The sequence below is a fragment of the Python bivittatus genome, unplaced genomic scaffold (genome assembly GCF_059951505.1).
Source record: "Python bivittatus isolate LINGU-HERP-01145 unplaced genomic scaffold, Pbiv_v1 ctg000190_np1212, whole genome shotgun sequence".
NCBI lineage: Eukaryota > Metazoa > Chordata > Lepidosauria > Squamata > Pythonidae > Python > Python bivittatus.
Window position 1 is genome coordinate 14,538,565 of NW_028277042.1, and position 14,496 is coordinate 14,553,060.

At 36.6% G+C, this 14,496-nt stretch overlaps 1 protein-coding gene across 3 annotated transcripts in view; it reads left to right on the forward strand.

The window, feature by feature from the left end:
- The window catches only part of PHKB (phosphorylase kinase regulatory subunit beta), a 101,377-nt gene that overhangs the window by 2,313 nt on the left and 84,568 nt on the right, over positions 1-14,496 (forward strand). For 2 of the 3 annotated variants that reach the window (XM_088136102.1, XM_088136104.1), the window contains exons 2-3: positions 10,479-10,568; positions 12,442-12,580. In XM_088136102.1, the coding sequence (XP_087992228.1) occupies positions 10,479-10,568; positions 12,442-12,580 (229 nt within the window). Of the gene's footprint in view, positions 1-2,921; positions 3,020-10,478; positions 10,569-12,441; positions 12,581-14,496 lie in introns of all 3 variants that reach the window. The other variant, XM_088136103.1, reaches the window with a different exon arrangement.

The following is a 14,496-nucleotide window of genomic DNA, read 5'->3' on the forward strand; positions in this document are numbered from 1 at the left end:
GGCCTGTTCAATGCATTATAAACTAAAGTAGCTTACTATATACACCCTTAGGTTAAATAAACTAGTAAACATTAATGGACTCTTAATTTGCAAGGAAAGCATAGTCTTTAACAATCATTAGATTTCCCTGCTGGCTGGGAAATTCTGGGAGTTGAAGTCCACATCTTAAAGTTGCTAAGATTGAGAAACACTGATATAGACAAAGCAAATAATGTCATTTACAGTGGTACCTCAGTTCACGAACTTAATTCGTTCCACGATTCTGGTCATGAGCCAAATTGGTCGCCAACCGAATCAAATTTTCCCATAAGGTTCAATGTAAATAAGGTTAATCCATTCTGAACCATATGTATTATTTTTAACCACAAAAATACGAAACAAAATACAGTACAGTACAGTATGAAGAGAGAGAACACTAACTTTGCTTGATGTGACACCAAAAAGCTTCACAGCAAGTGTCGGTCTGCGATTGCAATCTCGCCTAGAGGAAGCCACGACCATGTGTCAGAGCAGGGAAGATGGCTGAGGGTTGTGTTCGTCACCCGATGCAGAGTCCGCGAACGGAAGCAAAATTTTGCGAATGCTGCTGTTCACGAACCGAATTGTTCGTGAACAGAAGTGTTTGTGAACCAAAGTATTACTGTATCAATATGAGGCCAATCTGATTACTTCATTTTTGCAATGAATAAGTAAACAGTTAAGAAAATAAGTGCTGTGCTGCTTTATATGAGTTCAAACAACTCTCGTTCTCAGCAATCGGTGGCCAGGTGTATTTGTACAGAATGCCAGATTCCAGTCGTGCAATAGATCCATTCAGATAATGTTGCTTACCAATAGCAGCAATTAAAAATGAAAAGCATACTGCTGCTGATACTAGAAGTAACAAATTGTTTTCATGATCTAACAGGATTGTGACTAATCTCTTATGTATAGAGCAGTGTTTCTCAACCTTGGCCGCTTGGAGGTGTGTGGATTTCAACTCCCAGAATTCCCCAGCCAGCATATTGAGCCTTACATGTAGTGACAGTGCAATATGACAGCTTCCTGCCTATATTTACTGGTGGACCACAGCTGATTTTGTGATTTTGGGCAATGCTGTTTTGCAGATGTCAGAAATGGCTCTTCTCTAAACTTGAGGACATGTTCTTGCAACATCCTCAGCATGCTGACTGCAAAAACTACCTTTCCAGATATATCTGTCCATTGTGAGCTGGTCATATGCATGCCATTGCAGCTTGGCCATTGGTCATAAACCTGAGTATTGAAGCTTTTTGTGTATTTATTTATTTATTAAATTTATATTTAATAATTTATATAATGATTTAATTATTAAATTTATAATCAGTTTTATTTACTATTTCGTTTATATGCCACCTGACTCCCAACAACTCTAGTCTCTTTTCTCAGCCAATATGTGCTATGATGATCCTTAATAGGCACAAATAATAATAATCAGATTAGTTTTTTAACATGCTGAGCATTCCTCATTATAGATGTCTATTATCATGTTGACATAACACTTATAAAATGCAGGATAGATTTTAATAAATATTCTTGTTTTGCTAAGGTAAAACTATATAAACTTTTGAGTTGTGCATAAACAAGCACAATGGGAAGGGTACAAAACTGCAATTAGAAGTACTACAGTACATCTATGAGACAATTTAGACCAATGTTTGTCAACCTAGGTAACTTGAAGATGTGTGGACTTCAACTCCCAGAATTCTGGGAGTTGAAGTCCACACATCTTCAAGCTGCCCAGGTTGAGAAACACTGGTTTAGGCATACCAGGCAATTAGCAACAGAATTATTATGCTCATGATATGTAACTAATGTCAAATGTTAATCATTGCTGTTTAAATACTATAAATAGCCTGATAAAGATTTTCTGGATAAATGTGAACACTTGCATGATTGGATATGAAAAATAATACATTAAAAGTTTCACTCTAACAGAGCTTTCAAATCCTCCCGCATAAGTGTGGGGTAACAGATTAAGAGTGGGGAGACCCAGGGTCTAGTCCTGCCGTAACCAGAGAAACTGTCTTGGGGCTTTGGGCCTGTCTTTCTCTTTCAGTTCATGCCACCTCATGGTGTTGTTGTAGGGAAACTTAGGGGGAAGAACTTTGATCTCCTGAATGAAAGGTGTGATAGGAATCAAATAAATAAATAACCACAGGGCTTTTTTTCACATATTTGCAGAGACCCCCAATATAAGAATTATTAATGCACATATTTATAGCACAAAACCAAGTTGAGTTTATTTTCTTTAATTGATAGCATTAATTACCCCATGAATGGGTTAGAAGTAATTGACATCTCTCGTAGAAATGATGGTGGAGCTTAACAAGGATATACAGTATCAATAATTATAGATCTAAGTAGGGCTGGGTAGTTCAGTCAAAGGATGGGGTCTGAACAAATACAAACATCTACTGAGCAAATATAAAACATATTTATGGACTCTTTAATGGGAAGCTTAAGAGTCACCCAAAATAATAATATGTTGAGGAATGTATATATAAGAGTTTAGGTTAACAAATAAATGTTCCATCAACCCAAGAACAAATGGCTTTAATTTGGACATGAAATTTACTTCATTGGAGTAGAGGATTCCTTCTTTGATTATTGTAAACACAATATTGTCTGACATAATAAAAAAAGTTAGTCAAATAACATTATTGCTATAGCATAGCAATTGGGCATTATGTAAATGTAGGTAATGGTACTTCAGGCAATGATTTTTTTAAAAAAATAGGAAAAACAACTTCCGCATTAGAAAAGAAAAGCATAAGTTATAATTAATCTAAGTATCCTCTTTATTGTCTGCGGCATCATGTGAATAACTTTGCTAACACTGCTTTTGCTTAATTTAAACCTGATTGCCTCTAACCCTCACTAAACATTTTCAAAAATTGCAGTAGTTTAGCCTGCGACGTTTGTGATTAGCTGCAACAGCTTGAAATGGCCACTTCAGATACTGACAGAATCACCTCTGCTCGTGCTTTCTTGTGGTCGGGTAAGTATGTTGACTCTTACAGGTCTCTTAATTTTGTATTTCGGGGATAGGATGGCTGCTTGTTGATGCATTTCTGAATGTGAAGTGTCAGCTTAAAGAGAGCTGTCATGTCTCCCATGATTGATAGTTCTGAAGCTATACAGTAGTTGGAACCTGGTCACAAGCCAACCATGCTGATGCTATTCTTTCATAGTACTGCTGCGGGCCAAAGGGTCCTGGTCTACTTGCACAGCAGAATAATGTGGAAACACAAAAGAGCCCCCTTGCTATCATAGCAATCCATAGTCAAAGCAGCCTCAGCAGTCAGATATTTGAATTTGCTTTGGGTTTGCTGGCGTTCCTTGGAGGGGGTGTCTTAGCACAGGCCCTATGTTCCTGATGAGTGTTTTTCATGCTAAAACAGGCTGGTTAGGGATACATACACGAGGATTCCCAGCTATATATGGAATCCTCTTGGTATGTCCTCTTTTAGGTGTATTTAGATATGAAAAAATACTAATGCATTTAACATGTCTTCTGTGCAGTGGGAAGAGGCCAGCCCTTCTGAGTCTGCAGATGCATCTGTGAATTCAGTGCCATAGATCAAAGAAATATATGTACAGTGTTAATTACAATATTGGTCACAATGGCCAATGAGATGCTTTTGGGAAGACCAGAAGTAGGAACATGAAAACAAACAGCAATCCTTTTCTCAACCAAATGCCTTGTAGATGTGTTGAATTTCCCAGGATAGCATAATAGCTTTCTTTCCACTTTCCTTATATTATGAATGTAGTTCTTAATTACACCTCTGCTTGAGAGAGATTTTTCCCAGACGAAAATGTTGCAGTCATTCTGGCTTTTCTCCGTAGACTTTATATTTGTTTTACCTGTCCAGTGCAAAAGTAGCTATGGAATTTTAGATAGTCACTGGAATCACCTTGCCTTGTGATGAAATGATTTCTTAGCTGAAATTGTTGGGTTACTCTACTAACTATAAAATAACATTGATAAAAGATTATAAGGTTTTTTGGGTTTTTTTGCAGTTGTAGTTTACAGCCAGACAACAGTCTGCCACTCATCTTTAGCTAGCGAGTAAACACAGACATTCAGGCATTCATTATTTAGTTGTGTATATGAACTTTTTCACAAGTTTATGGTGGAGCTGATAATGATGTGGGAAGATAGCATGTCCTATCAGAACATAATGAAGGATTTTACATTATATTGTAAGAAGAATATGAAAAATGAGTAATCATACGTTTTGATCTCGTTCTGTTAGATGCCACCTTCATTTGTTTTATCAGCTCACCTTATTCAGCTTATGAATATTATCATTATCTTTCATTTTGCTTTCCCTGCATCAGAGAGATTGTTATTTAATGATGGAACATCAGAGTTTTAGATTTCTAGTCAATGTTGAAGGAAATGTGTCTGCAATACCTGCCATGCAGCCACAACGTAGTTTTATGTGATTTACATTTTTTCTGCACCCAGAAGTGTGAGGATAATAAACAGACCTACCTTACAGGGTTTTTTGGTAATGCACTCTACACTTTCAATCCAACAACAATTTGCAGTTGCTTTGCTTTTTTCTGTTTTAGCAGCAGCACCATCTCCTTTGAAGTAAAACAATTACATCAGATATGCAAGAGCTCGATTTCTAAATTATAAGGTCATTATTGCTTTAGCTGTCCTCTTCTGAATGCCTTTTGGAGATGTGCAATTTCCGGCTTCCTTTTTTTCGTGTGTGTCTCTTGAGTTCTGCTTAAAATATGCCATAAATAAAAATCATAGCCTTACTTGTTGCTCTGCACATTTTTCTTTGGTATCTCTCATTTTGATCCATGAATGAAGCGACCCTTTGGCAGCTGGCGGATGGTTAATCTGCGGTCATGTCTCCAGTTAGAGTAAGGGCGCTCACTATGACCTCATGCAGCCACTGGGACGTCTCTGCCGATATAGAAGCTCATAAGGTCATAAAGTCTCATGTCTCCTAGTCGTAGTTGTTGTTATACATTCACTTCCTCTGCTGCAGTGGCATGTCTGCACACCACCGCTTCCACCTTCTCAGTGACCGTAATTTGAATGAGAATGTAACATGGCAGCCTATCAAAAATACAGTTTTCTGCATATTTTACACGTGCTGATTTGCAAATGTGTTGATGTAAGTTTTAAAGTGTTGGGGTTTTGTTTTGTTTTTTTGGACTAAGCATTTGGAAAGGGATGGGTGGCAAAACATTTTTTCATGATACATATTCCCTTGCTTCTCCTGAAGATAAGCTGTGACAGAAATTTGGGCATTATCTTTTTGTGTTTGATTTGTAATAGAGTTTTATTCCTGTGTTGATGACCTATGTTGGTTGCTATAGAATGGTTTGCTCTGCTGGAGAGAAGGTGGGATATCAATCTAGCTCAACAAATAAATATTAAAAATAAGTTTAATCCAGGATTTATTAAGCAGAGATTTTAACTTGTTTAATGACAGCAGCATATTTTGTCCATTTAAAATGTGCTTGAGTGAAATGTAACACCAAAAATCATAGGGCCCAAGTGAAATCAACATGTATTCTGATCATCTGACACATATAGTTGTTTCTTACATATGGTTACTTATGAGAAGAATCAGTTTGCTATTGTATGTGCATGTTTTAAATTCACACGGTATTCCCATTTATTTTCACATTGGAAATACAGTATTGGGTTCTTTATATTGAAAGCAGCAGATTAACTTCAACCCTTACATATGATACGAGATTCTGAGCTCCAAGGGGGTTAAAATGATAATTAACTAATGGCATCATTGGCTAACTAACCCTGTAAATGTAAAACACCAATAATTCACAACTGCATGTCATAAACACAGGAGACATTGCACAGTCAAGAAAATGAGAAGGTTAAGTTATGGAAATATCCTTCCATTTAAGGAAACAGAATAATCAGATGTGATGGCAGGATCTTTAAGTCCCCTGCATGTGGGAATGAAAGATATTCATTGGGCAAAGCATCTGGTAAGCCCTGCTGCATAAAGGATTGATGGCAATGCCAAAAGATAATAGATAAGGATAAACAGTTGTTTCTTAAGCTAAATCTCAGTTTAAGCAAGAAATCCTTTATCAATTTCCAGTAGTGACCCTGGGTAAATGAGGCAGATGAAAGTGAGATAAGATGCTGCAAATGTAGTCAGTGTATATATGCTAGTATCATGTGGATTAGAAAAGCTGAATACATTAAATGAATGTATAGAAAATGACATTATCTTCTTAAAAAGATAAGAAAAACAGAGGCAATGCTTTGAATGTAATAACAGATGTTTTATTTCTCTGTGGGCTGCAGATGGCAGATATCCTTGTAAGTATATGTTTTGCAGCTGCAACCTATCATTATGTACTATGTTCCACTGTGTTATGCATAACTTCCATGCTTTAGCACTGTCGTCCGCCACTCACATTTTTTGGAATTAGAATAAGACTTCTCTTTGATGTGAAAAAATACTACTTATGTTGTATTGCAAATTTTAACAGTTGTTGGCATGATTGCTTTTTTAAAAAAAATGGTTCTAGGATAAATGTGTGTGTGTGTATGTATATATACTAGTATATCTACTACAGATAGCTACTATCTGTAATGGCCATATTATGATACAGGTACTCCTCGTTTAGTGACCGTAATTGGGACCAGCAATTCAGGCAATTACCATAACTGTAACACATGACTGAGAGAGAGATGCTGCGAAGGTTGTAAATGCGGGCATTGGTCACAAAATTACTTTTTCATCACAGTTGTAACTGTGAATGGCTGTTGTGCAAGGCAGCCACTAGGTGAGGACTACCTGTACACAGTACAGCATCCTAATTCATTTCAGGTTTTTATCTTGGGAGCTTCTGCACAGAAATATTGCAGTGAACTTGAAAAGATACCTTTGCAGTGCACGTGTAACTGTCACCCTTACCAGGTAGACCAGACAGGAAACATGACCAGATAAGCTAATTCTACTTTATTGTAAAGCTACATTAACAGAATCTTGAAAGTCTGAAAGTACATTTCTCCCACCGTCTCCTTTACAGTCTGAGAAACTAGGGAGGGTCCCTTCTGAGCCTCTTGCTCTGCCCGCTATCCAGCTGCGGGCTATACTGTTTCTTATCTGACCGTTCCCTAGGCAGCACCTCTTCACCCAGTCTCCCAAGGTCTTTCCTACATACCATTACAGGTAGTCCTTGCTTAACGACCACAATAGGGACTGGAAAATTCATCATTAAGCGGAGCGGTCATTAAGCAAGGCATCACATGACTGCACCTGATTTTACAATTTTTTGTGGTGGTCATTAAGCGAATCACATGATCATTAAGCAAATCATGTGGTTCCCCATTGATTTTGCTTGCCAGAAGCCATCTGGGAAGCTTACAAATGGCTATCATGTGACCCTGGGATGCTGCAACCATTGTAAGCGCAAGCTGATTGCCAAGCTCCCAGAGCGCAATCATGTGACCATGGGGGCATTGCAACAGTCATAAATGCGAGTTGGTTGCCAAGCTCCTGGATTGCGATCACATGACCACAGGGATGCTGCGATGGTCGTAAGTGTGAGGACTGGTCGCAAGTAGCTTTTTTAGTCCTGTCGTAGCTTTGAATGGTTGCCAAACAAATGGTCATTAAGTGAGGACTACCTGTACAGTAACTTAGTATTAATGGCCATTGGCTGCAAGGCAATTTCATCAATACAGTTTTCTTAATAGGAAGATTATCACTAACTGCTTTGTGTGAAAGATCTCAGAAGAGAGAGGGAGGGAAGAAAGCAGGGACCAACCCTATAAAACCCTGCTCATGTGGAGTCTTTCCTCCCCCAAGGCTGTTACCACCAACAGCCTTATGGGTAGGGTTCTGAAAATGTACTTTTTTTTTTCAGTAGCATTTATTATATTTTTATTGATAACTGCTTATACTAGTTGGGATGATTTTATTGAAAGGTGGGATATAATCAATTGTGATAAATAAATGATATATTACTTCTGGCTTTGAAAATTATATATTCCTTAGAAATTAGTTGACTTCATTTTCCGTTCCCCCAAAAATGTATTTTCTGTGTTTTTCAAATTATATCACTTCTGTGGCTCAAACCTGTGTTGGGAGTGTTCTAAGGGAATTGGAGAGATAATTTAATTAATGTATCTATCAATATAGTACTAAGGCTTCTGTGTTAATAATTGATTCTGTAGGATAAAATGGCAAGAGGAAAGAGGCTGGCGTAAAGTAATTTAATCTGAGATTCATTAGAGGCTTTTAGTGTAGTTCTCATATCTAGGAAGAAACAAATCAGTGCCATTTTCCAAGACTGTGCTTGCATTTTAAACTATCAATATTGCAGTGAGATGCATCGCCTGCAACAGGATATTTCTGTTTTTGTCCTTGTAAGATCGATCTAGAATAGTGGTTCTCAAAAGTGTGGACTGGGGATCCCTGGGGGTCCCCAAGATCTTTTCAGGGGTCCACAAAGTCAAATAAATACAATTTCTCAGTTTTAATTACTAGCACAGAAATATTGATAGATATAATCCACATAAACCAAAGCTCTTTGGGGTCCTCAACCATTTTTTAAGAATGTAAAGGGGTCCTGAGACCAAAATGTTTGAGAACCAGTGAGCTAGAAATTGCCTTTCTGCTGATTATCCCCTCTGCCTATCCTATTTTGAAAGTAGATGTTACCTTTAGAGGGGCAGAATGGAAAACCTGGATCTGGGGAATAGGAAAGGACTACCTCTCAGCAGATGGTACTAAAGATGCCCCCAAGTTGAGCTTTAACTCCTAGTGACTTCATGGACATACTCATGCATTTTCTTGGCAACAGTTATGGAAGTGGTTTGCTGTTGCTTTCTTACAGGATTTCTACCCCCTCTCCCCAATTCTTGGTTTACCCTAAAGATCTGGAATTGTCTCATGGTTTTCCAAAGAAAATAATTATTATCCAAGTGTGATCCTATTTGGTTTTCAACCATGGATAAGGTTGGCCATTTAAGATTCACAGATGGTGGTGAGCTTCTAATTATGTGTGAATGTTGAGGCACATGTGAAACCATGCCTTTGTCCTCTCCAGAAAACCAAGTCGTCCAGAAATAGTACATTCGAGCAAGTGATAATCTTGGAAATTATCACCTTATTTGCTGTGTTCAGAGTAGGTTATACTCAATATCTTGACTTTTAATTGGAAATAAAATCCATTCAAATCTTTCTGTGAAGATTTGAGATATTATTTGTGGTGGTAGACCATGACATCCTGTTATATGAACAAGTAGGTGTTGTAACTGAACAGGGAATTTGTCATGTGGAATGCCTTTTCATGTTGGAGTTCCCATTAAGTGAAGCAGGCCACATTAAATAATGTGTGGTCAAGAGCTGAAAAAGGAAACATATCTTTAATAAATTCCTATAAATAAATAGCTTCTGTCAATACCCTTTTCTTTCTCACGAGACCTCATTATAAAAGAACATATAACTAGAAGGTGATGTTTCAGATTAGAAAGGTCTGATTTTTCTTTGTAAATGGGAGAAGCACCAAGGAGTCATAAAATTAGATACATAAAAGATTTGAGAGTACTAGGCTAATTTCCATTATATCTCATTGATGTAAAAATTAGTTTCAGCTCATTGTGAACCAAATCAGCTGAATGTTCAAGTGCATCTTGATTGATTCCTCATTCCACTGCAAGTTATCATTGTATGTGGCAAGGCTATGGAGAACATTGAAGAGTAATTCCTTGAATGCATGGCAGTTGCCCTAGAACAGTGTTGTCCAAACTTGGCCACTTTAAGATGAGTGGACTTCAACTCCCAGAATTGGAGTTGGCTGGGGAATTCTGGAAGTTGAAGTCCACTCATCTTAAAGTGGCCACGTTTGGACAACATTGCCCTAGAATTATTTTGCAAGATTAGTCACTACAGATGCATTCTTTGCTGATTCTTTTAGAGTATGTTACGGATCTATGTCACTTTAGTAGTAGGCTTTTTCATCTAGGCCAGTCAGCATGCTGGCTGGGGAATTCTGGGAGTTGAAGTCCATACAGCTTAAAGTTGCCAAGGTTGAGAAACACTGATCTAGGCTATACTTTATTCATCTTGACTGCATAAACTGGTACAGAATTGTTCAGTGTTTTAATTGGAATGCATAAGTTGTATTCATACTTCATACAGAATTTCTTAATATGCAGAAAGTACGGACCAGTATTTTCCTGTAAAGAAGAGTTTTAAAAGGGGCTCTTCTCTTTTTTTCAGATCAATCAACATGCTAACTGAATGCCATGTTTTTATTTTTGTGAACTATCCTGGTTATCTTTTGGAAAAGTGAGGTATAAAAGCTGAAGTCAGTACAAATAAATAAATAGAAGTAAATAAAAGTATACTTGAGAATACTTTCACAAGGACTTCAATTTTGTTTTCATCTCATTGCTATGATTATAATCAAGGCCTCCTGATTTCTTCCTTTAGGCTCTGTATACGAGCCCCTTAAAAGCATTAATCTGCTAAGACCAGATGCAGAGAGTCTGTGGGATAAGTTGGATCATTACTACCTTATAGGTAAGTCAGGCAAAATATAATTTTATTTTTTACTTTGGGGAAAAAAGTGGGGGAGCAAAGATAAATAATGCTATGTTCTTGTCATAAATATAATTGGGATCATAAAAAATTCACATATTCATTATGTGCTGCTGTTGATTTGTTTTCTCCAGTAGCCACATACAGACAAGAATATTTTCACATGAGGCTTAATATTAGTAATAGTCATGGCCATACAGTTACTCTATCAGATTATCCTGTAAAATAAGCAAGAAACTAACCATGAGCCCTATTGCCTGCCATAATGGCAGAGTTAATATAATTATTTGAGAAATGCTGTATTTAAAAAAACATATTTTCTTCTTCCAAGCCTGTTTTGTAATTTGCTTTTAAACAATACCTTACTTTTTCTTCTCCCCAACTACTTCCTCATATAGGAGTTATAAATAACCTTCAAAAGGAATATTTTACCATTCACCATTTTATACAATTGTCATCAATTTATATGAACCCTAAATAAAAAATAATTTTCAAAAGGAGAGAGGTTTGCAAACTTCTCAAGAATGTTTTGTTTAATCAGAAATCACAGTTGAGCAATAAGTAGCTTCCACATTTCAGTAACATTTGAACTGTTACTTTTTAATAACTGAAAGTATTCATAGACTACTAAAGAATTTCATGTTTGATGGAAAGATGGACTGTAAGACCAAAAACTTCAAATAATAAATACCATCAAACTGTCAGATTGCTAGTTTCTTAACAATAGCTTTGCAACGAATACATGTTAAAATATTCTGTTATTATTTGGGAAGAAGCAAGTGCGAAAGTCTTCATCACTCTGTAGTGTAAACTGTAAATTTGTCAAGTTGATTTCATCAGCTTCCAATGTTTCCAACTTCTGTTCATTTCATTTCACTTTTCCATTGTTTGATTTTTTAAGGGTTGGATGCATTTTCAAGCATCATTCTCAAATGTGTACTTCTATGTGTTTTCCTAATTTACTCAATTTGGGGGTTTATTTTTAGCTAATGTGTTTTTCTGTATGTTTTTCTGCATTTTATGTAGATTTTTGAAATGGAACATTTCAGAAGGCGCAGGCCTTGGAACATTGTTCTAGTTTGTACATGCTCACGTTCAAATACATATTACATTAATTTCTCCCCCCCCAACCTGAAAAGGGGGAATCTGTGATTCTCGCACTAAATTGTACATGGTGCTTGGTTTAATTTTAATCGACTTTTTCAAGAGAAATTCAGGCCTCTGATGAGAGCTCTATCTCCCTTGTAGCCTACTCCTTGAGAGACAGCAGAATAGGTCTCAGAAAGAGAAAAAGGTGGTGTGCCCAAAAGAAGAGAAGAGAAACAGAAAATAGGTGTCAGCACCCATTTTGAGTGTTGGTCCTATTTATTATTTCCTTTAGCCCTGTCAATGTCCACGTAGAAGGGGGAAAGGTTATCAAATGCTGCTATAGATCCTCTGTAACATCCCAGTCAAATGGAGAAGGGGATTTTTTTTCTCCTTTCAGATATTTTCATCTCAAGTTTCAAAGAAAATGGTACTTTGATTTTCTTCAGGTGCTGAAATGTTGGTGATGTATGATAAGGTACCTCAAGGAATTATTTCTCAGGGAAACTGTAGCAGTTATGCTACTTTTTTAATGGGGTAGGTAAAACCTAGGGAACTGCAATCAGCTAACGTTGCCAGGAATGTAGATTTTAAAGGAAGCTGTAGGGAGCAGAAACTCTCATAGGAAATTAATAACAAATTTTGATACACATTTTGGGGCATATTTCTCACCATATTCACAGTGGTTTCCCCTTATGAAAAAAAAAGATGCTTAAGTTTGAAACCAGTTGAGATAATAATTTGTTTGCTTGTTTGTTTCTCTTGGCAGTTAAGTCAACGGTGTTAGTTTTCCAAAGTCCAACCACTGGTCTTTTCCCCACAAAAACGTACGGTGAGAACCAGAGAGCAAAAATACACGACAGTCTTTATTGTGCTGCATGCGTCTGGGCTCTGGCACTGGCGTACAGGTAAATGGATGATTTCTTTGGTTGTGTCACTAACTGCACAGTCCACTTAAATCCCCACCCCAAACATTTAGGGAGCAGCAAAGAGAAAAAAACAGAACCAAGTTTTGATAATATATTTCTTGAAAAGTTTCTTTTTGTGACGAGGGATAGGGCTAATGGCTATTTCAATGTTTTCTAAAGACGGTTTTCATCTTTGCTTTGCTTGTTTTTTGCTTCCTTAGCCTCCCTGCAGATGAACAGTCTTATCAAATGAGATTTCTGCTGTTAATGATCATAATGCCAAGTCTGTGTCTTTTGTATTTGTAATGACCTCATAGATTGAGTCTGTGGATTTCCAATAGCTGTTCCTAAGAGTTCCTAAAATTATTCCTTGCGGGGACATATAATGAGAATGTACCTTTTCGTAGCTCATCCACTTACTCTACAGACAATGTCCTCTGACCGAGTTATTTAGTCCCATCAGTCCCGCTCTTATAGGAAGAGGATGAATTGTGTATCATCCCACCTGCCTTGAATTGTGTAGCCTTAAAATAACATATATTAAGGTAAAATAACCAAAACTAGTGCTTAAAAATGCCTTCAAATTACTCAAAATACATGTTAAAACGTAAATAAAACACATTACTTATATAATGATGATACATTAATATAGGCATCTTTGAATTACTTAATCAGCAGAACTTCCATACTGTCATTAACAATCAAACCCATTTGTTTCCTAATTATATAGCTGTTAAAGTAGATGGAGCTGTAGTGTCTATCGGATACAACTTAATTTTGTTCAAAGGTTTATCTTCTATAAAAGGCAAACAAAACTTTCTGATTATTTTCTAGTAACTAGACCTTAATTTTAAGTCTTTTAACTTGGTATATATTTTATTGGTCAGTTTTTTCCGAACATTAGTTGGTTTTAAAATTCAAATGTTTGCTATACTGCATTCTGTTCATGACTGCTCTTCGTTAAATTATATTTAACTGGCCTCTGTTGTTATAATAATGTTTAATTTTGTACTTATGTATATTATCCTAGGAGCTTTGTCCAAAGGATTACTTACCAATTGGCTGAATAATAAAATTTGCTGATTATTCTTGGCAATAAAGGACAGTTTCTTAGATCAACTGAAGATCATTGTAATTCATGACTGTGCATGTATGTATAGAAAAATATAAGCTTTCTTCTTGACATTTCTGTTGCTAGAGAGGACATGTGACAATGGCTTGAAAGTACAAGAATCACTTTGCAACATAGGAAATTGCCTTGATAGTTGTGCACAAGCCACAGGATTAGGTAATAGAAAATTGCACTTGCCAAAAAGTCTGGTCCACTTTAAATTGGAGTCATTCCACTGAGATCTGTGCTTACTTACTTTACTTATTTATTTACCAAATTTGGCACCACCCACCTCGTTGAAACGACTCTGGGCAGTTTACAGCAGAGATAAAGTTCATTAAAATACAATATAAAACTATCGTACGACTATGAAACTAGTTTAGCAAGGGAAAAAGTAGGTCTGAAAATTTTATCACGGATAGGCTGGTTTTCTGTTTGCCAGGATTAAAACAGAAAAACAAAAAAACACGAGGGTGAAATTCTCTGTATTGTTATTAATCTGCCTAGAGACCAACCTTATTGTTTTCTGCATGAATAGGCTGTCTTTCCACGTCAGATCAGTTAAACCTTTTTAGTTGAAGAATGTGATGCATTTAATTATTTATTTCTATGAAAGAAGTAATTTAAAAAGGTTTGTTTATTAATTACTTCTGCTTATACGTTGCTCCATTTCCAAAGATTCTGAGTGACGTTCAAGTCACCGCATAAAATTAAAATATAAAAAATTCATGGAAAACAACCACAAGGCCCTGATGTGTCAGTCATCTGAAGAATCTTCAAACAATGTTTTCATGACTCTTTGAAA